Source organism: Coffea arabica, chromosome 10c (genome assembly GCF_036785885.1).
Source record: "Coffea arabica cultivar ET-39 chromosome 10c, Coffea Arabica ET-39 HiFi, whole genome shotgun sequence".
NCBI lineage: Eukaryota > Viridiplantae > Streptophyta > Magnoliopsida > Gentianales > Rubiaceae > Coffea > Coffea arabica.
This window is the reverse complement of record NC_092329.1, coordinates 48,998,094-49,020,834: the sequence shown is the minus strand read 5'-3', so window position 1 is coordinate 49,020,834 and position 22,741 is coordinate 48,998,094. Positions and strand designations below refer to the sequence as shown.

The following is a 22,741-nucleotide window of genomic DNA, read 5'->3' as shown; positions in this document are numbered from 1 at the left end:
CATCTAGATATGCATGCTTATGTGTTATGTGAAACTATGTGTTTTGCATGTCTACTTACCTTAGTATTATATCTGATCATGTGAATGAATGCACGTTACCGTGGCTAGTCTAATGCTAGTCATGGTCTTCCCCTCGAGCCCTCACAAGTCCAATGCTTGTGAGAGAACGTTAGTTAAGGGCTAGTCCAACGCTAGACCATTAGGAACCATCCGCACGTTAGATCATGATTGCGTAATAAAATCACTTCATCTCATGCATATTTTCACTTTTTAGGGTCTTTTATCATTTTTTGCATGACATCCTTCCTTATACGTATATCCCCTACTCCGTATTTTCCCCTTATATATATATTCCTTACCCCTTTGTTTGAAAACATAACATTAGACTTGCATTTCATTTAAAAAATAGAAACTAGGTTAGATCATTTGCGTGCTAGATTAGGAAAACCCCTTGGATATGGGATATGGACGAGTTTGGCTTTTCTAGTTTTAACACGCTCGTATTCCCTCTATTAAAGGGAACATTGAAAGTCACGAACATTAGTCCCCCGCATCCGATATGATGCATTCCTTTAGGTCACGTATATTTATACAATTATTTTTATTTTCCTTTTCTTTTCTTAGAGTCTCATTTGCATTATTCGTGACCTCTCCAAAGAGTCCACAATGGGCATCACAATTAATGTGATTGCCACCAATTGAGTTTTGAAGAGAAATTTCGACCGCGATACCCTCTTAGGTCTAGGGTTTACATTCATTTAGTACATTCAAATGTGATAAATCTTTAGGTTAAAATATGAAAATCTTTGACTAAATCGCGCAACTAGCCTTGGTTAGGTTGAAATGGTGCCTTGAATTCTTATCCTTGCCTTCCCTTTCTTCAAATATGACTCTCGAATCTTTTTCTCTGATTTTCGTAGATTTGGAGTCGTTTAAAAAGGGTTTTCTACTTTTTTCTTTAAAATTCATTTTTAGGTGACTTGATACACCTTAACTCTATACCAAGTGGTGACTCCGATTTTTATTCAAAAACCCTTTTTAAACTATTATTTTTGGGTCCAAAATCGTCGCATTTTCAAGTCCCATTTAGACCTATGTTTTTTCATTTTAAATCAAAAATTCATTTTCCAATCCAAAATTGAATCAAAAGTCATTTTTCTAAACTCGTTTTTTATTTTCTTATTAAAAATGGGGCGCGACACTAACTATCACTTAATAAAAATGAAATAAGATAAAAAAATAAAACTAATAATAAATTAAATAAATGAATTTTTTTTTGTGTCTACAAATTGTAGTCAAGCAAAAAAAGGTATTATTAAAATAATGTCAATTTGATTTAAGAGGATTCCAAACTTTTAAAAATGCTCTCGCTACTAAAGTCAGGAGCTTGAATTTTACCTTTAGAAATAATTTAGTATTTATCCTACTATGTATAGGTTGTTATTCCTATCATTTGTGTGAATTACTTGTGGTGTAAATGGGTTCCCTTACCTTCATTTTCTCTATCCATCCACCTGCTTCGTTGTTGCCAGCTTAGATATGGACCAAATTTAGTTCAAAAAGGGTATGTGAGAGTGTAGCTGTGTTTGGTCCAAAAGAATGGATGAAAAGTGGAGAAAAGGGAGAATAGAAGGTGGCAGGTTAGGGAGACGAGAGAAAGAGGAGACAGGGGAAGGTGGTGGCTAGTATTGACATATTAATGGTGGGAGAGAGTGGTGATTGTGGTTGTGGGTGTCTTTTTGTTGTATTTTTTAGGTGTTTTTATAAAATTTTTATGTGTTTAACATATTATTATTGTAGATGGTTTTTTGATAAAATCTTTGTTAATCTAAAACAAGATAAGAAAACACCATACATTTGTATTTGATTCCTTCTTAAAAGCAAAACAAACATTTTAACTTTTGCACACATGTCATGAATCAAACGGTGATAGTGTATACACTGTCAGTGCATATAAGATTTACTCTTTATGGATTAATTTTTTCTACACTGACAGTAAGCGTTAGATAAATAGTAACTATGCAAAAGTTAAATTAACTTTTGCACACATGTCATGAATCAAATGATGATAGTATATACACTGTCAGTGTATATAAGATTTACTCTTATTTTATTTATAAAAGAAAAAATAAGTTAAAAGTCACAAATGTATAGCCTCCCAGAAAATAGTTATTGAAGTCAGAATCCTTAATTAATACCCACTAGTAATTAGGTGGAATCCCACGCATTTATACCCTACCTTATTCAATTACATACGCAAAGCCAACTATCAACAGACAAAGGATCAAAAGTAAATTAAGGGTCTGTTTGTTTGACTGGAAAACATTTTCCACATTTTCCGGTGTTTGGTAACCAAATAATTGGGGAAAATAAATTATTGAGTGAAAAAAAAACCAAAATTATTGATGTGAAGATGGAATGTTATGACTTGAAAATCAATTATTCCAGTAATTAATTATGTATAATAGGGACATTCTTTTTTAGAGAAATTTTCAACAGTGAGAGTAAACGATACATGTCACAATTAGCATGGCGTGTGATTGATATTTGACAATGAATGGTTAACAATTTTTTTATTGCTTGAGGAGAAATTTTTTATTCATATATACATTTCTCTAAGATTTTTGTAAAGTTAAATAATGAGATAAATTTTTTTTTTATTTTGCATGGGAAGGAGTATGCGATTATGTAGAAAATAAAGATAAAGAGGTAAAAGTGACAAAAAAGTTGGAAAATATTTCAAAAGTTAAACAAACACTAGAAAATAAAGTAAGAAAATATTTTCAATTGGCTAACCAAACACCTGAAAATGATGAAAGGGAAATGATTTTCCTAGAAAATTACTTCCATGAAAAATATTTTCCCAAAGAAACCATTTTACTTCCAACCAAACGGACCTAAATGTGAAATTGTAAACTGAAGCATGAGTAAGGGGCAAGAAGAAAGAAATGAACAAGCATACATCACATCTCACTAAGTTCACAAGTCCAATAGCGACAAAACAAAAAGGAAAAAAAAAAATCTTGAGTACACGATTTAATTTCAAGATAGCCAAAACTAAAGTAAACTTTGATTATAGATGCATCATAAGATATGCTAAAAAAGACATGTACCAGTAGCTATGATGATGAGATCTATCTTCAATTCTTCAATTCCATAATGACTAATGAACTGATAGCTAAAATACTAGCCAGATGCAAGTAACATTTCGACAAGAAGTTCAAATCTGCAAAAAGCTGAAAATTTTAAAATTTCATAGCCAAGTGTTCCCTGTTTTTGGAGTGTTTTTAAAATACAATAAAAAGTTTTAAAAAGTACTCTAAAAGATAATCTAAAAATTAGTTTAAATTTTTTAAAATTTTAAAAAATATCTCAAAATATATTCTAGAAACTCTTCTACTCTTAAATATTCCAAAATATTTTCTAAAAATATTCCAAAATATACTCTAAAAACTATGCTACATCAAAGTTTTTCAAAAACACCCCAAAAACAGCTAATCCAAACGGACTGGACCTAAAATTACTTTTTCGTGTAACCGTGAGATCTGCTAACCAATTGCTAAAACCAACATCAATTGATATATTTCTTTCTTCTCTTTGAATTAGGCATGAGTTCCTTGTTTACACTAGATCACATTAGCGTTCCATTTACCCTTGTATTCCTATTGTAGGTTTCAGTTGTAACTTGATCTTATAAGCTTGTATTTCTATTAGTAATAAATAAAAGTTAATGTCAATTTCTATTTGGGATAGTTTTAAAAATTTCCCTGAGATTTTGCTAATATCACTTAGCACATCTAGAGTTTCAAGAGTATCATTGAACTTCTCTAAAAGAAAACCTTTTGTGGCAAATTCAACCCTACATCATAAAAATATTCTTAAATTAATCATTTAAAAAGAGATGTATTTTTGTTCCAACTTTATACTTTTGTGTTGTCTTATCTTGTATTTTTTACCAAATTGATTTCTATCATATATTTACATGGGAGAATAAAAAGATTAAAAGGGAGTATTAAATGCAACAATAATTGGTAGAATAGTATTTTTTTATTTCTTGCTTTTTCTGGATTTTTATTGGCTTACATAATTGTTAGAATAACAAAAGAAACTTAACTACAGATTGGCGTATGAAGACTATGAGTGTGGCGAAGAGAGACATTTGCATTATAGAAGCTACGTCAAGAATTGTACAGCCAGACCAGAGAGGATGATGGTTATTATGTGTATACGGATACAGTTTTACTTAACAAGGTACGTTAAGCCCTTTTTTTTTGGTCATTTCTAATACGAGCTAATAATAATCACATGTTAATCACTTACACGTATAGTTGAATGGGCATATATAGTTAGTCATCTTTAGTATATAAAGAAAAGGGTTAATCACGAAAACTCCCCAAAAATTTAACCAGTTTTGCATTTTATCCCATAGCGTTTTTTTTTTCACTTTTTCCCCTAAACCGTTAGTTAACTTTAATCTTGTGTAACAGAAATATCAAAAAGACATTTTATACCTAGGGGTTAACTGTAACAAATTCGCTTAAGATATGATGCATTTTACACTTTACTCTCTAATATTATTTTTCTCTTAATTTGTATTCCTGTCCCTAAAACCACTCAATACAGAAAATATTTAAAAATATCAATATCCTTAACATAATAATAAAACTATTATATATTTATGGATATAGGTCTTCTTAAATTTTATCTCCATAATATAGGTTTTTAGATAGAACAAAATATCCTACTCATTTTACATACTAAAGGGAAAAATAAAAATTATTAGTGAAAAACTAAACTATAAAAATTATTGAAGATTATTTGGAATTTTTATAAATAATATTATAATATTTTTTATGATTTGATGTTTGTAAAATAAAAAGGTGGTTAACAAATAAAAAGATGATTGAGAAATGTGCTTGTGATGCAGAAAAAATTAAAAATTTAGAAAAAAAATGATGTTAGGGGATAAAGTGCAAAATAAGTTCAAGAAATTACTGCATTTAACTATTAAGGGTATAAATGTTTTTTAGGCATTACCATTACAAAACATTAGAGTTAACTAGTAGTTTAGGGGATAAAGTGAAAAAAATAACATTAGAGGATAAATGGCAAAAATAGGTATGCCATAGGGGGAGTTTTTGTAGTTAACCCTAAGAAAAAAGTGAAATATGAAAAAAGGAGAGGCTTGAAACGTAACCTAAGAGAGCAAAACTAAAATAAAATTTTGCATGTAGCGACATATTTAAGGCTTTGATTTTTTATTCCTATCCAAAATTTAGTCTCAAAATTTCTTCGAGGACATATCCGATAAAATACTCTACTTGAAATCAATCTACTTAATCAACCTTCAAGCTCAATGTATTAAATTCCTAAATTTGTGAATCCTTTTCTTTTAATTTTCTAATAAGAGAGGGATGGAATTTAAAATAATTTTCTAATAAGAGAGGGATGGAATTTAAAAAATAAAGAGATAGAAGGGGAATTAGAGCTTAAGACCTCTTAAGTCCTAAGGTTGTGAATCAATCATATGGTTTCTCCTTTACTTTTTTTTCTGATTTCCCAAAATAAGGGTTACCAATTTGAAGCTAACACAAAATAGTAATTTCTTTTCAATTTCACTATATCAAAAATTAACTTTTCCAATTCCTAACACACATATATCTAGTGCATATTTTGATTTTTGAATTCAAAATGTACACTTATAAATGTATCCACTATCTTCACTTAGGTGTCATAAAAAGTTAGGCTCGCTAAATATGACTTCCGCGTCTCGATTTCAAATCCTTCTCTTTCCTCTTTCTCCGTTGCTGGTATTCTTTCTTCTTTTTTTTTTTTTGTCTTTTTTTTAAAGGACAACTCTAATCTTGAAATGGTGGGATTTTTTTTTTTTGGTCGTTTTAAGTTGTTAAAATACGCAACAGGACAACAGTAGAATACATCGCACTAACTTAAGACCAAACAGAAAAAAAGGGTTAATCACAAAAACCTCCCCTAAGGTTTAACCAATTTTGAACTTTACCCTCTAACATTATTTTTTTCTCACTTTACTCCCTAAACCTATAGTCAACTCTAACATTGCATAATAGAATGGGTTAATCACATTTTATCCCCTTAAAGAATAACCCATTTCTCAGTTTACCCCCTAACCTTTAATTTTGCTCACTTAACCCCCTTTAGGACAATATTACCCTTGCATTATTTTAACTTTTCATTTACCTTGTTTTCCTTTTTTTTTTCTCTTTCTTCTTTATTTAATTCTTCCTTTTTTCCATAAAAATCTTCACCTTAATGATTGAAATTAAAAAAGAGGAATTGCAGAGATCTATCTTCTCCTTAAATGATTAAAAAAATATTCAAATCACTTTCCTAAAATACAATTTTTTAGCCTTTCAATTCTTTTAATTTTGGATTTTCCTCTTTCCTTTCTAGTTTCTCATTTTATTCTCAAGAAAATATCATAAGATGAAATTGTTTTCCTTTCTTTTATTTCTTTTTCTCTTTCTTCTCTCTTTCATCTTTCCCAATAGAAATTCCATTTCAACAAAAATTTTTGTTTTGAGTTTGTAATTGCATATTTCTGGGTGAAGGTTTAAAAGGCATCAAAAACTAATTTTAATTTTTTGTATGATGCCATGTGTCACAAATTTCAATTGATGATTATTAATTAAATCATAATTTCATCTTAAAATATTTTCTTGGGATTAAAATGAGAAACTAGAAAGGAAAGAGGAAATCCCAAAATTAAAAGAATTGAAAGGCTAAAAAAAATTGTATTTTAGGAAAATGATTTGAATATTTTTTTAATCATTTAAGGAGAAGATATATCTCTGCAATTCCTTTTTTTTAATTTCAATCATTAAGGTGAAGATTTTTGTGGGAAAGAGAAAGAATTAAATAAAGAAAAAAGAGAAAAAGAAATAAAAGAAAGGAAAACAAGGTAAATGAAAAGTCAAAATAATGCAAGGGTAATTTTGTCCTAAAGGGGGTTAAGTGAGTAAAATTAAAGGTTAGGGGGTAAACTAAGAAATGAGGTATTCTTTAAGGCGATAAAATGTGATTATATTAAAAAGATATTGATACCCCTAAGGATTAATTATAGTAAATCCCTTTAAGCTATAGGATTAATTTGTTTATTTGTCCATAAAACCATTAGTCAGTTCTAATATTTTGTATCACTCAAGACAAATAATGTTTAAAAAATTAATATCCCTAACATAATAATAAAAATTATTAGATATTAATGATTATAGGTTTTATTAAATTTTATCTCTATAATTACAGGCTTTTAGGTAAAGAAAAATATTTTGCTCATCTCACATGATAAGGGAAAAATATTAATGCAAAATTAAACTATAAAGATATTATTAAAGGTTTATAGATGGGTTTGTTTGGATTGGAAATTATTTGAAATTTTTTTTTAGAATAATAGCACTTTTTGTAATTTGATATTTTTCAGATAGAAAGGTGGTTAAAAAAAATGCCTAAAAAACGCGTTTAGATGCAATAAAAAAATTTTCAATAGTAATATGAATAAATTTTAATAGCATCTAGCATGGTATATTAAAAGATCAACTCTGGAAACTTTAAACTCCAAATTAACTATGTTTTCATTTTTTGGTATTATAAACAAATGTATACTTCTATATAAAAAAACATCTGGCTACTTAAAGAAAGGCTTAGTCTTATGCACTTTTCCAAAGAGACAGTGACAATATCCTCATTATTTTTAGACTTTTAAAAATATTTTTACATTTTATTTTTTTAATAACAAATTTTGTTTTTTTCCCCATAATTAAGCCAAATAGCAATATATTCTCCTCAATTTTTTTAAAAAAAAAGTGCAATCATAAAATGAAATTTAACCAGGACCATATAAATAAAAGTAGGGATAATTTAGAAACCTCCCCTGAGGTTTTTCTTAATATCACCTAGCACTCTTAAGATTTTAAAAATATCACTTACCTCCCTTACTTTTGTTATTTGTGTAACAAAATTTTTAAAAATTCTAAATTACCCTTCTACTTCTTAAATGAAAATACTCCTAGATCACTTTGCCTATTTCAAGGAAACCATCATTTAAAAAATAATTTCTAATAGTACTATCACATCATAATACTATACTACATAAAAATATATATTTAAAAAATAAGGTATTTGTAAAGAAATACAATTGACTAATTTAACTCTATATGCTCAAAATCAATTTCTTATGAACTTTATCTTGTTTTTTCCAACTTCTTCTTAACTCGTGGCTAATTCTTTAAATTGTACTGATCATTATAAAAAAAAACTCAAAATAAGCAAATAAATCATACTCCACTCTATCACAATTATAAAAGGTAAAAGATAACAAATTTCAATTTATTATAATTTACAAATAGAAAATTGCATAGTCATCCAAAAAATGAGTAAGAGAGAATATTGGAGAGAAGAGAAAGAGAAGAAAATGACTTTTGTTTCCTTTTTTTTAAAAAAAAAAATTTAGCTCTGCTTATTTGATATGTAAATTATGTTTCAAGTGAGAGTTAGTATAGTCTTTTTACAATTACTAAAGGAGGTAAGTAATATATTTGAAACCTTAGGAGTGCTAGATGATATTAGAAGAAACCTCAAAGGAGGTATCTGATATTATCCCATAAAAGTATTATTTTTCATTATTGTGTTAGGAATATGATTGTTTTTTGGATCTTAATTACCTTGGATGTTATCAAATATTAGAGTGTACTAATGATTTTAGTAACAAATAAATAAATTGATAAAAAAAATTATCTTAGGATATAAGGTGCAAAACAAGTTATACTTTAAGATAATTTATCATAGTTAGCTTTTAGAGGCACAGATGTTGTTTTGATGTCACCATTACACAATGTTAGAATTGACCAAGGACATAAAGTGAGAAAAAAACAATAATAATATTAGAAGATAAAATACAAAACTGGCTATACCTTATAGGAGTTTTTTTATTAACCCCAAAAAAAAAAGTGTAAATGAGAAGACGCTAGAAGAAGTAAAGAAGAATAGACAAAGACGTGGCACGAGTATACAAACATATTATTCGGATAAAAATCGACCTTTTCACGACAACTCACCACTCAATTTGGTCCCTCGTCTCATTCTTTAATCACTCACTTTCACTGAACTCCTTCGATCGTCAGCTCTTACCTTAGCAATTGCCTTTACATATATGATATGATGATACAAAGCCCGTCCATCGTTAGGTTACTTGAAGCACAATCAGACGACAGAAAATAAAATGAAACCCACAAATCCCTTCAACCTCTTCTACTTCTTCTTCTTCACTGTTCTTGCAGTTTTGGAATTCCCTGTATCGGCGTTCCATGACAGCCCATACAGTCGCAGTAGCAGCATAGTCTTTGCTACTCTGGGAAGATCAAGCTATCATTTTGATATCTATTCTCTTCCACTATGGGTCGCACCCGCTAGCTCTAACGAACTTCGGCTGACTGATGGAGTTTCCGTTAATTTCAACGGCTATTTTCCCTCGCCCTCATCAGTCTCCATGCTCTTCAGAGCACCTGATTGGACCCCGGCTGATGTCTCTCCTCCTCCTCTCCATTTCGTTTATGTTACGGAAAGAAATGGTAATTCGCATGTATTTCTCGACTCGCTTTACTACCGTGGACGCGAGCACACTGGATCGAGAGCAATTCTCGAGGAAGACCCATCTGAGCCAACTCGGAGCGAGCTGACTCGTTTTCAGTTCCCTCTGGTGGGTTTGGAGGAGTCTGATGGGCGGGTTTCGATGAAGGATAAGCCGACTCTGGTGGGTGAGTATTTGATTTACGTGTCGACTCATGAGAACCCGGGTGTGCCTCGGACGAGTTGGACTGCTGTGTACTCTACCCACTTGAAGACCAGGTCGACTCGGAGGTTGACGCCGTACGGGGTGGCGGATTTTAGTCCAGCAGTTTCGCCTTCCGGGGTCTGGACTGCGGTGGCGTCGTATGGGGAGAAGGGGTGGGGCGGTGAAGTTGAGGAACTCGGTACGGATATTTATCTGTTCCTTACCCGGGACGGGTCAAGCCGAGTCAAGGTGGTTGAACACGGTGGATGGCCGAGTTGGGCTGATGATTCAACTTTCTACTTCCACCGGAGGTGCGAGGATGGTTGGTGGAGCGTTTTTAAGGCTAGTATTCTGAAGAACCGAAAACTCGGTGTTGACTCGGTGGTGACTGAGCGAGTCACCCCACCGGGTTTCCACGTGTTCACACCTGCAGCTTCGACGTCTAATGAGAGCTTTATTGCTGTGGCAACAAGAAGACCCGATTCGGCGTTTCGCCACATAGAGCTGTTCGACGTCGTTTCGAAACAATTCGTCGAATTGACCCGACCCGTATCGCCCAACGTCCACCACTTGAACCCGTTCATCTCTCCGGACTCAAGTCGGGTCGGGTACCATAAATGTAGAGGGTCAAGCAATGGGCACAAGAGTACCAACCTGATACTTGAGAACCTTAAGAACCCGTTGTCCGAAAAGATCACCCTTTTCCGGATCGACGGAAATTTCCCTTCATTTTCACCCGATGGATCGCGGATCGCGTTTGTGGAGTTCCCGGGTGTTTATGTGGTAAATAGTGATGGGTCGGGTTTGCGGAAGGTTTTCGAAAGAACTGCTTTCTCAACTGCATGGGATTGGAAAAGAAAAGGGGTGGTTTACACCAGCGCGGGACCCACATTTGCCAGTGAAAGCACTGACGTGGACATAATCTCTATTAATGTTGATGACGAAAATCTGAGCTACAAACAATTGACTAGAGGAGGAAAAAATAATGCATTTCCATCCGCTTCGCCCGATGGAAAATGGGTCGTGTTCCGGTCGGGCCGATCCGGGCACAAGAACTTGTACATAATGGATGCCTTGGAAGGAGAAACGGGTGGGCTTTCTAGGTTGACGGAGGGTCCGTGGTCCGATACCATGTGTAACTGGTCCCCAGATGGCGAGTGGATAGCCTTTGCATCAGACCGAGAAAATCCGGGTTCGGGTAGCTTTGAATTGTTTATGGTGCATCCGAATGGAACGGGGCTCCACAAGTTGATCCAGAGTGGATCGGGCGGGCGGACGAACCACCCGTGGTTCAGTCCAGATAGCAAGTATGTTGTGTTCACCTCAGACTATGCTGGGGTGTCAGCTGAACCAATATCAAATCCCCATCACTATCAGCCATATGGTGACATATTTGTGATCAAATCAGACGGTTCTGGGATTCGCAGATTAACACATAATTCATATGAAGATGGGACTCCTACATGGGGCTCCACATACATGAAGGATGATGATGTTGAACGGCCTAATGGCGGAACAACATGTTCTTTCGAGGATTGTCACTGGCTCAATATAAGCCCCAACTCTTCAAGCCTGTACTCTGCACCTCAGTGTTAAACCTCAGTGTTCTCATTGAGTGCTTTTCTTGTAATCAAGCCTGTACTCTAGCACTTAGCACTTTGTTCTAGTTTTTGATGAGTACAATGATGTACTGATTGTGCATTACAATAAAGTAGATTGTTGTCCTAAACTACTTCATGTTTTGCTGCAATATGGAAACTGGAAATGACTCATGGAGGGATCAGTTGGTATCTTTCCACTTGTTTGCAGGAATGAGTTTCATCTCATAGAAGACAATCAAACTAACAAACCCTCTAAAGAAAGGGGCATGCATTACTCAAGAAGCAATTATATGGCTAATCTGTACATCAGATGTCAGAAAGAAATCTGGACCAAGTTGTTTGGTACTCGTAACAAAGATTATAGCATCGGTACAAGGCACCTGCTGGCTTTCCATGAAAAATGCCAGATTATCAGAGCACAAATCATATCCGAGAATCTGCAAAGGAGACTAATGAGTGTGATGGAATGCACTCAAATTTCGTCCAACGGATGGTTGAACGGTTAAATGTTACACTCTCAGCTAGCTGCTCACATTCTGGAAGAACTCCGGAGGTATTGATGGCGGGCAGTACTTCTTTGCAACAAATTTGTACTGATTCAGAAAACAGAATATCAGTCAAAAAGCCTGGCAGCATTATGCAAATACACAGATTTTCATCCCTGTTTGGCTTATATTTGTTGTGAATGTTCTATCCTACCGCTTTACTAACATCATCAGACGAGCATTATTTTTGTGCAAGCGAAACAAAAACCTTGTTGCGAGAGAAAAAACATGCACACCTTATGCTGACTGTATTTTTCTCTGATTGCAGGTAAACTGGAGTTGTGACTGCCGCTACAAAGGCTATGCAGAGCCTTGACACAGTCATGCAAATCAGAGGGCTGGTACAGAGTGTAATGCCGCAATGTGGAGTTCTGTAACAGACAACGTACCAAAAGTCAGGCAGAGAAGAAGACGTTTACGAGTCAATAAATTAGTATCTGTAAGACAACCTGTAAGTACTCTATTTTTCGCTCAAAATAACATACCCAAGGTCTCTTTGCAGGGACAAGTATGTATTTGGCCAAGAAAATGGTAGAAGCTGCTATGAGTGACGGTGCATAACACAGCATACTGTACTCGAGAAGAGATAGCTCTGCAATGTAGTTGGCCAAGCACTCCAACTGTAGTGACTGAGCCTGCGACCATAAAGGGCACACACAGAAAAGAAAGAAATGTAATTGTTGTACAAAAAGATATGTAATTTGATGGAATAGAAATGTACAAGGGAACTTTGGTGCAAAATACATGTAAGGGTGCAAGGAAGCTGAGTTTTACTTAAATCCAAAAATAATTTAACAAGTATGAACGAGAAAGTTTTCTGGGTTAAGAAACTCTGCTCGAATTTCCTAACGAACCATTTGACAGTTAATAACTCTGCTCGTATCACTTGAGGTGTTCAAATAAGCTATACGTTGGGAAACTATAAGCTGAATTCAATAGAAAAATTCCACATCCAAAATATTGTAACTTGTTTTAATATAACGACATACCTCATGGACTACCAGACCCTGAGCAGCACGAACAAATCTCCTTCAAAATAGTGCAAATAGGGCAAAGTTAATAGCAAGATCAGCTTAATAACAATTTTGAGTATAAAGCGTAACCATCATCACCTTAGGAAACATTTAACTGTAGGGGCAGTCATTTCAAACTTCAAGTAATTCAGGACAGCAGATTCCATTTCCAAAACCTGTAGAATAGACAGTGCTTAGAGGAATTCTAGAACTTCAAATCATAATAAAAGCCAAATCATAATAAAAGTCAAACCTCATCCTTAAAGTATGTGTTATCAGTTATATAGCAGAACTCTTCTACCTGAGGTGCGCAAATCTCTTCATATTTCCTGGCAAAATTAAGCATAGTTTCCTCAGTTAAAGATTAAGAAGGCTGCATTATGCACTTACAGTATAATTGCTACAGCAAAATGACATGGAGAAAAGATAGGACGGGTCTTGATCAAATAGTGCATCAGATCCAAATAAAATAGATAAAACAAGAGAAGGCCATGATGTCTTAGCATACGAGGCAATCATCATGCAAGCAACACCCAGCAACTGCAATCTTTGTCGGTCCATCACATTGCCAGATAGATAACGATCAATGTAGTTAATCGTAAGATACAATGTCTCGGGAACCAGCCTGTACTCCTCAGCAACCTATAATAAAGAAAAGGTTGTAAGAGAGCCACTTTCTTGTCACAAAACATATAAAGGCCAAGAAACATCTTAATGCATGATAGATAACGATCAATGTAGTTATTCGCTATTTAGACAACTCATTCCCCTTAATGCATGAACTGAGGAAACAAGAGAAACATAAGCTAATAGGTTATCGAGATAAAAAAAAATTACCTCAACAAGCCAATCTATGAGAATTGCACGCATGCTGGCATTAATGTCTTTCTGTACTCTTTCCATGAAATCTATAGCAGGCCTTTTCTTCACCTAAAATTGCATAATGAAAGAATAAGAAACCAGACATAAGTGGCTTATGAGGAAAATATTGAATTTTATATTCAAGTCAGTTGCTGAAGAGATGTCAAAAAGTTCTCTTATAAATAATATGTCTTTAAAGCTGAAGAGATGGCAAATGGTTTTATCAAAGTTGAATTTTATATTGAAGCCAATTGCTCATGAAATGCATATTACTGCAGAGTACAGGATTAACTTGAAATAGCTGATATGAAACATGCCAATGAACAATTAAGGGTCCAGCATAAGCATCTAAGTAAAACAAGTATCTTTGACATTGAATCTTTTTACGTCTTTATTTGCTTCCAAAGAAAAATTTCAAACCTCAGATGCTCGCAAGTGTTTGTATATATCACAGGCTATGGTTGCACATGACTGTGGGTCCATTAGATTGTCATCAACATCAATTATGTCATCATCTGATACCACCTCTGAAAGTGCCTCTCTTTTACATATAATCCCTGCAAGGATCAAGACAGTAATTGCTTAAGCTACCCCACAAAAGCGGTGCATTAATTTCTCATGACCACAATCAAGAAATCCAACCTGGAGATTGGACATGATCAGAGATGCAGAGTTTGGTTGATGCCTTCTTCTCTATGGAATCAACTGCAGTTATTTCATTGTTGTCCAGATACTCAACTTCAGGACTGTTCAAGGAATCACAAGTAGACATTGACTCGTCCATCGAAACAGAAAGTCCCTCTGATTGTGTTGGGGATACATCCATGCTGCAAGGGACAGGGCCCGCAATTGCAGGAAGAATTGCATCAGTTAATGCACTTTTACTGCAAGCAACTATGTTTGGTTTCATAAAGGAGGAAGCTGGCAGAGTAGCCGCTGAGATGCCTGCATTACTAATATTGCTCGTAGGAGCCCCCTTCTTGATGCTCACGATTTTAGCAGTACATGGTGCCTTCAAAATGCAAAACACATAATATTAGATAAACTGTCTTTTCTTGATCTGCATATCTTTATCGGCAGTATGACCCAGAAAAGATGAGAGTTGACAGACGTAGTTATGGTCAACAGCTGCTAATCAATATGTACATTTTCTTCACCTCCAGCAAAATATGCTCAAACATCAAGAAACAAAATCAAGGAAAAGGAGTTGACCAAAAAAGCAGATACTAAAGCGAATAATTTTAATTAGTTTCTAATCGTTGTACACTCTACTCATGATCGCATTGAACAACTGAAACACTTTGTAGTCATATAAAAGCAAAGATATTTATACATCTTTCCCGACAAATGTGGAGAAAAACTTCATCATACAAGTTTCTGCAGACTAAATTACACGCGACACCAGAGACGGTAAAACAACCTTCCTTCTTTGCCCTTAATTCACAGAAAATCACACTAATAAATCTTCTCTACAATCCCAATTCAATTCACTCCATAATTCATCAACGTTCCTTTTTTTTTTTGCACATAGTTCACCTACATTCAACCCCAAAAAAAATCAGAACTTATCAAAATTAACCCAAAAAGACTAAGGACAAACCCAAGAAACTCCCATAAAACTCAAAGAAAAAGAAAACCCAGAAAATTAAATCCAAGACCCATAAAAACATACAATTTTGGAGGGCTCCGAAAGCGTGCTTCGGTTATTACTGAAATTCCCCTGTGCCCTCTGATTGGTGACGTTAGCAAGAGCTGGCCTTTTCTTGGCCAAATGTTGCTGAGAAGGCAACCCTGACGCCACCATCTTCCCCACATTGTCCGACGAGGAAGACCTCTTTGCCGACGATGACGCCGTCGACGACGTGAACCGCCGGCTCTGGTTCTGCCCCGCCGCCGTCGACATCTTTTCCCCTCAACTCAATTTCGTTCTAGTGGCGAGAACGAAATTTCACGAAAAACTTGGTGCTCTTTTTTCTTTCCAAGTAAAATTGAGTAAGAAATTTACAGAGGCTTCCGTTCAGTCTAGTGTGTGTTGTGCGTGTTTTTCTGGGGAAGGAAAGCGATGAGGGTGAAATAAGGAGAGATTAGTGCGTGTCGTGCGTGTTTTATTTTGGGGAAGGGAATATTTGGGTGTTATTTAATGAGTTATCGATGATGCTTTTGAGGCGGGGAAAAGGGGTTGATTTGAATTGAGAAGAGATCTGGACCGTTGGATCAACAGGCTTGGGTATTCGTTGGGAGCGGACGACGAGTGGGGCCCAGAAGAACTTTTTCTACAATTGTTTGAATTTGGGGAGTAAGGGTGACAGGTTGAAGAGTGACTGACCAATTATACGGAAGCATGATCGACCTTTGAGAGTTTGTCTGTGTTGTTTTAGACGGGAAGCTGTCGTTTTAGCAAGGGAGGGTTTGAAATTGTTTAGTTTTTCTAATTTGTTTAATTTGAGGATTTTGAAATTCGAATTTTTAAAACGTTATGAGAATTGTGATCGTGTCAGCGACATATATTACCGAGTTGGCACTTTTGCAGAGGATATTGAAAGTCTCACTGACATTAGTCCAGTTCAATTTGAAGGCTAATTAGGGAACAAAAAAGAAAAAAAAAATTCTATATATGCTGAGTATTAATAAGGATATAATGACTAAATATCTACTTAATGATTAGCAAATGCTTTGAATTATCTTTTTAATTACATTATTCAAATTTTTTGACCATACTAATGGCATAATATGTCTATTTAATTGGTAAATTAACTAGAATTAAAGCCTTTAAGTGGAGGGCTCTCCAAGTTTTGACACATTTCCTCTTACAATATGCGATATGCTATATTAGACGTTGGTGAGGTAGGGTGGTGTGTCGAAGTTTTTTTGCCTTATTAAAAGTTGTACCCATGAATGAAGTTATGATTTTGCTCGTCCGTTCTATTTTGATAGTTTTATTTTAACAAAATAATCATTAGTAGGCATAAAATTTCTTAAAATCCTCACCCGGCCAAAGCCATTTTGACCTGCTTTCAATTGCTTATGGAAATCAGAAGATAATAGGCCAAAACTCTTCCTATGTTTGGATTATAAATTATTACGCTTTATTTACGTCTTATTTGCACACACTAATTTGCTTGCATCATCAATACATTTTTTAATTATTTTTTTATCTCACATATATCATATAAAAAAAGCGCTAGAATACTTTCTCCACAAAATTATCTCAAATAATTTACAATCCAAACACGCTTTTGGGAGTAGAAGAAAATAACTTCTGTAAAATTAAAAGCTAAAGCCGAGTGTTTATAAGGAATTGAGAAAACGTCTATAACTTTAATATAAGCTCTTATAGTTATAGGTTGTTAGATCTTAATAATTTATAATCTTAAGTAACCAACAAATAGAGACCAATCAATCTATTGCATCAATTTAGAAATTTTAGTACACGAATTTGGTATTTTTGGGCGTCATAACAAAGAATTGAGAAAAAAGGACAAAAAATATTTATTTGCAGCCAAGGGAAGGCAAATCACGCTCATCATCAGCACAAATTAATGAACAAAGTTGAAGACGAATGCCGCGGAGATTGAACAAGTTCACCGTTTTAGTGTAAGGCGTCAATCTACGTGTAGCTTTATTTGCCTCTCGTAAAATCCAACCAACATCAATGTTAGAAAAGATACAGATAACCAGCACCAAATTTCTCAATTATTGGCCCTATTATAGAAATGATTCTCAATTATGATTGGATAGCACAAATATCTCAAATAATATTTTGCTTGCATCATAAACATATTTTCCAACTCACATTTTTATATTCCCAATTATCTTTTTATCTCACATACATCACATCACAAAAAGTGCTACAGTAATTATTCCAAATAATATTTCAAATAATACCCTATCCTATCCAAACAATTATAAAGCTTGCCAAGTATATAAGATATTCAACTCCAGGTTCATTAGTACTTACAAACTTAATTAGATTAAAGGAGCAAAAATAAATCTTGCCATTGTGTTCCACATTAAAGAAGGAAAAAGGAAACAATACAATAAGGCTTTTGAATTAGCTGCATTCAAATTGAACTACTAACCTCCTATGTCTCATTTGCTAGTAATTTAGGGGAAAATAGTCTTGTTTGGATTGCATTTTTGTGGATTTTTTGTAGAAAAATTACTATAGCGATTTGATATATATGAAGTAAAAAAACAATTGAAAAATGTATTCACGAAAAATGTCTTGATAACAACAAGACATAATATATTCTTTGAGAGTATAAGAAAATATCATGCTATCCCTTCCTCTTCTTATATTTTTCTAACAGCCCTTGCTAGTTAGGTCATAGTGAATAGTATACCATGCCTTGTGACTTGCCAGTTAACTTGAAATAGACACATCATTACTCTTTTGTCCTAAAATTTGCATACAAACAAAAAAATGCAGCGTCTAGATGTTAGGTAACGTATTTGTATTTTGTGCAAAAGACAAAAACTCGAATAATTATATTTGAATTTATGAGAAAAATTATGTTAAATATATTTATGAATAGATCTTATATAAACTGACAGTGTATACATTATCACGGTTGGATGCATGACACGTGTACAAAATTTGAGTTTCAAATTCAAATTCGGATTGTGTGTCATGCATCCAATGATGAAAATGTATACACCGTCAGCGTATAGAATATTAATTCTATAATTAATATACTTGTATGTGTGCTGTATCTAATAGTTAAGCATCTAAACCTTCGTGCAAATAGATTATATCAATCTTGCACAAAACAAATGGAATCTATGAAAACGTTACAGGTTAGAGGGATTTGGGTGGCAAGAAAGTGTGTTTTCCACTGTGATTCCGCTGCAACCAAAGTTTGAAGGACTAATTCAAATTTTGAGCCTGTCCTTGGAGGCATATAACAGTCAAATTATCATGTACATTAATTATCAAAGAACTTTTTCAAATCACTCTTTTACTGTATGTCAAAAAATAAAACAAATAGTAGAATTATTGTCATTGTTTACTTTTTTCTTGAAAGATCAAAACATTGAATCAATTGAGAGAAACTCAATAACTCCTTCACAATATGAACTTAAAAGACATCCGGATTACAATGATCAGGGATCATAGAGTTGCCTTGGTGATCAGCCTGGCGCAGGTACATTCTCAAGGCATAATTCTTCGCCTCAAGACTTCTCAACTGTTCTTGATACTGAGCCACCAGTTGCTTCAGCTGCTGCACTTCTTGATTTCTTCCATCGTAATCCTTCTGCCTTTCATGCTGGATGGCCACAGCCCTTTTCAGAATCCCATTCTCTTTCACAATCCATTCAATTTTCTCCTTCATCGAAATCTGTTCCTTGTCAAAAACCTCTGCTGCATCGGCTCGGACACGGGCACAGGGCACTGATGGATTTCTCTAAGCTCTCCAAGACCTTCGTGGCACGGGATCTGGCATCCTCTATGCTCGTAGCTTTCATCATCTCCTGCACCAACAGTTCCACCCATCCCGCTCCATCGACCGGAAGAATATTGCTCGCCGTGCAAACATCTCTCGTCATGGTTGCTTGACATCCAAGGCGAAGCTCATGCAGCTTTTTAATAGTGGAATCCAAGTCGCTACTGCCGCATTCTTCCACTGCTTTCTCAAGAAGCTCACGATCCATGTCAGGAAAAGCAATTATCAGCCGATCAAGAAGGGTTGGCGAGGTTGGCCACTGCTGCTGCGGCGAAACCTGAACGGGATGAGGCAGGGAAAAGCAGCGGAGCTTCTTGGTGATGGGCAGGGGAGACGGCGATTGAATAGCTTCCAAGAAAGATCTCTTTCGACACACTAGAGCAGTCATCGTAATTCTTTGATCGGCTCCTGATGACAAATTTAAGTGCTTTAATCGGGCTGAGTTAGGTTTTGTATTTGCAGAATTGGAAATCCTTATACAATTCGGATTCTGATTTATGAAGAAAATATATCCTTAATTCTTTATAATATGTATAGGGTTATTAGGCTGCGTTAGGATTTGTTATTTGGGAAAATAGGAAATTCTCTTATTTTGTCGACAAACTTCCTTTTTTTTTTTCTTTTTTGTCCGATATAAAACAAAATAATTAACTATTTTCCCGTTTTTGGATAGAAAAGGAAATAATTAACTAGCTAAAAACGTACGAAATAATAACTGGTGTTTCCTAGGTAACATCTACCGAATGTGGTTGGATAGAATGTTGACCACAAATAATGAATTGAAAGTCGGATAGATTTACTAGAAAGTCTGTACAACTGTTTCTCAAAGGGAATTTTTTCCCCCTAAGAGCTACTTAAGTGAGTTAAAATTTTGTACTGGTAAAACAATATTAATTTGAATTACGATAATCACTTTGATATTAATTACCTAAATTCGTAATAAAAAGCAAATGAAAGTTTGGTAGTAATTTTATTTCCTTGAATCCAAATTCAGAATGGATTTGTGGACTGTCTACTTTTATTTTCTTTACGCAGCACTAGGGTGAGACTCAGGTTTGGCAATTGAATAATTGGATGGCATGGAGGAGAGAAAGGGTGGGGGGAGGTGAGGGAAGATGAACAGAGATGGTTAGCAAACCAAATTTAGGGTCTGTTTGATAACATAAAAAAGTGTTGAATCTGAATTTTTTCAGACATTCAAATGTTTTGAGTGTTTGATAAATGAAAATCTATTTGTTGAACTTGTTAAGCAGTGCTGAACCTATGTGTATTTTTTTCAGCACAAAAATCCTAACTGAATGCTTAATTCTGATAAGAATCAATAAAATTACTTCAACTACCTTATCTTATCTATCAAATCTACCATTGTTTGTTAATTATGTTCAAAATTCTTATCTAATTAAACAATCTAATATTTTCTATCTAACGATTTTTAGTTTCTCTTTTCTCCCTTTTTAATGACTTTCACATCTTCTCCATAGTCCTCATATAATATATTTCATCTTTTATATTAATTTGATTTAAAAATAAATATTGTCATTTTCATACCTAACAATTTTAAACTAATTAAATCATAGATTCTATTTCTTTTTTGAATGAAAGGATATAAGGGCAAAATTGTCAAATTAAACTTATTAAGCATTCAGCTATAAATACTTGTCAAACAGTATAAATAGGTTTAGCATTAAAATTCAGACATTCATATATTTTTTTCAGTGCTTAAAATTTAGCAAATTAATTGTTTCAGTGTTCAGATTTCAGAATTCAAACTTCAGAATTCAGATTCAGTTTTATCAAATGGAACCTTAGTTATTAAACATTGCCCCTACAGGTAGACCGTTTAATTAGCTAGATATTGAGTTCACAAATCCGACCAACAGACCCATCTATTCATCAACTTTTTTGAAAGTTTACGAAATTAGAGTATTGTAGTAGTTAGCTAAACAATAGCACAAAATTTTTCTCTAGCGTAACGAGTGATATTTAAGAATTAATTTTTGTTACACATGACAGCATATACGTTATAGTTTCATCTTGAATTTGAATATCAAATTTTACACGCGTCAACATGGAATATATAATGTTAATATGGAAAAGATTTAATCTTATATATAATATAGAACTAGTTTGGTGGTCAAGGGAGAGAACTCATGTTCCCATATATTTGCCAATGTCTCGAAGTAAAGAAAAATCTGAGTATTGGACTCCATGATGGACATTCAAAGTGAGGTCCCTCTATTTCATAATTTCATGCTGGACGTCGAGAAACTGAACAAGCGTTTTGATGCTGTATCCTTCTGTTTTGAAGCAGCACCGAACCTGTGCTATTGGAGTTGCCATTTATTTGAAGTGATGGAAAATGAGATTTGAATGAAATCTTTTGATGAAATGGTGCTAAAGAATTTAACCCCCAGAGTTGAAGGTTTACATGCTTTGCGACTATGTAATGCAGATGGCCCCCTTGCGGTAAACACTACTGCAGTCCGTAAAAGATATTCCTCACAGAGGAGACTGACAGTAAAGGTTTACAAAACTTCTTCAGCATCGTCGCGGGGATAGCTCAGTTGGGAGAGCGTCAGACTGAAGATCTGAAGGTCGCGTGTTCGATCCACGCTCACCGCATTTTTACTACTGTCGAGTCAGGATCTAACCCTTTACTGGATGGATCCCCTCGCGGGTTTGGCTGAGAGTGCTCATATAGTTATAGATTCTCAGAAGTACCTTGTTTTGTTTTTACTTTCTTCCGGAGTTCCATGACTGAGTTTTTACATCCTTCTAGGCATGCAACTTCTTGATCATTGTTTGTTTCTTTTAAATATTTTCAACTCTTAATTAACACTCTCCCTAGTCAAACTCACACGGTTATTTTGTGATGGAGCAAATTAATCTTCCAAACACGCTAAAGAAATGTAAAACCCTACAGTTTCTTGTGTGTTTTATGTGCTTTTTACATTGCTGAAATATGCTTTTTAATCACTGAGTATGCTTGCAGGTTTTTATCTGGACTCATTTGACTGAGCTATTTGGCAATAGCTGCTTACTATAGTGACTTGTGTATTCAAATTCTGAATGTTATCTCTAGTGATTGAGTTACAACCTTCAGTGTTTTTGTATAGGTACGAAATTATTGCTTGGCTTCTGAATATAAATTCTTTCCAAAGTTCTGAAGAATTCTTCCGGGAATAAGGTCAATCTATTTTCTCGTATTCTAGTTGATGGCTCACCTCAAGCACTTAACTAACGTTTTCTTGACTTTCATCTGTCTATTTGAAGGTCTAGATTGTGCACTTCTTGCTGGTACGTTCCAATTATAATGCTTTCCTGTGTTCCTCAGAGAATTGATCAACTTTGTTGCTACTTTCTCTCAGTTTAAGAAAGTGATGGGACGTCCATAGCATCTTAATTAGACATTGATGTCATAACCGGTGAACAAGTTCTTATAAACTGCATCCAATCATGCTAGGAGTATTCG

At 34.3% G+C, this 22,741-nt stretch overlaps 3 protein-coding genes and 1 non-coding gene across 5 annotated transcripts; 2 read left to right on the top strand and 2 right to left on the bottom strand.

Moving 5' to 3' along the window:
• The first annotated feature begins 9,069 nt into the window (after window positions 1–9,069).
• Window positions 9,070–11,534, top strand: LOC113714473 (uncharacterized). The gene has a single exon (XM_027238321.2). The coding sequence runs from the start codon at window positions 9,254–9,256 to the stop codon at window positions 11,399–11,401; it is 2,148 nt and encodes a 715-aa protein (XP_027094122.1). The 5' UTR covers window positions 9,070–9,253; the 3' UTR covers window positions 11,402–11,534.
• A 113-nt stretch (window positions 11,535–11,647) lies between these two features.
• Window positions 11,648–15,933, bottom strand: LOC113714475 (cyclin-A1-4-like). Of its 2 annotated transcripts, none has more exons than XM_027238322.2 (11): window positions 15,498–15,933; window positions 14,468–14,837; window positions 14,246–14,382; window positions 13,802–13,894; window positions 13,473–13,606; window positions 13,218–13,293; window positions 13,064–13,140; window positions 12,941–12,980; window positions 12,437–12,586; window positions 12,188–12,322; window positions 11,648–11,999 (listed from the first exon to the last, which is right to left on the bottom strand). In XM_027238322.2, the coding sequence occupies exons 1-11, from the start codon at window positions 15,726–15,728 to the stop codon at window positions 11,928–11,930; spliced, it is 1,515 nt and encodes a 504-aa protein (XP_027094123.1). In that variant the 5' UTR covers window positions 15,729–15,933; the 3' UTR covers window positions 11,648–11,927. The 2 variants fall into 2 exon arrangements, with proteins under 2 accessions (XP_027094123.1, XP_027094124.1); XM_027238323.2 differs by having other exon boundaries at window positions 13,266–13,293.
• A 2,902-nt stretch (window positions 15,934–18,835) lies between these two features.
• LOC113714168 (uncharacterized) lies at window positions 18,836–19,733 on the bottom strand. Its single transcript, XM_072069834.1, has 2 exons — window positions 19,219–19,733; window positions 18,836–19,184 (listed from the first exon to the last, which is right to left on the bottom strand). Exons 1-2 carry the CDS (start codon window positions 19,655–19,657, stop codon window positions 18,904–18,906), a joined length of 720 nt encoding a protein of 239 aa, XP_071925935.1. The 5' UTR covers window positions 19,658–19,733; the 3' UTR covers window positions 18,836–18,903.
• Window positions 19,734–21,818: 2,085 nt separating this feature from the next.
• On the top strand, window positions 21,819–21,891 carry TRNAF-GAA (transfer RNA phenylalanine (anticodon GAA)). Its single transcript has one exon. It is a non-coding gene; the product is annotated as a tRNA-Phe (tRNA).
• Window positions 21,892–22,741: the final 850 nt, after the last annotated feature.

Excerpts from the sequence above, each read along its gene's own strand:
- LOC113714475 (XM_027238322.2), bottom strand. The coding sequence starts at position 15,728 with ATGTCGACGGCGGCGGGGCAGAACCAGAGCCGGCGGTTCACGTCGTCG. Across the intron at positions 13,895-14,245 it reads AACACTTGCGAGCATCTGAG|GTGAAGAAAAGGCCTGCTAT; the intron begins GTTTGAAATTTT and ends ATGCAATTTTAG. Across the intron at positions 12,981-13,063 it reads ACAGTTAAATGTTTCCTAAG|GAGATTTGTTCGTGCTGCTC; the intron begins GTGATGATGGTT and ends ACTATTTTGAAG.
- LOC113714168 (XM_072069834.1), bottom strand. The coding sequence starts at position 19,657 with ATGACTGCTCTAGTGTGTCGAAAGAGATCTTTCTTGGAAGCTATTCAA. Across the intron at positions 19,185-19,218 it reads GAGCTTAGAGAAATCCATCA|AGGTTTTTGACAAGGAACAG; the intron begins GTGCCCTGTGCC and ends CCGATGCAGCAG.
- LOC113714473 (XM_027238321.2), top strand. The coding sequence starts at position 9,254 with ATGAAACCCACAAATCCCTTCAACCTCTTCTACTTCTTCTTCTTCACT.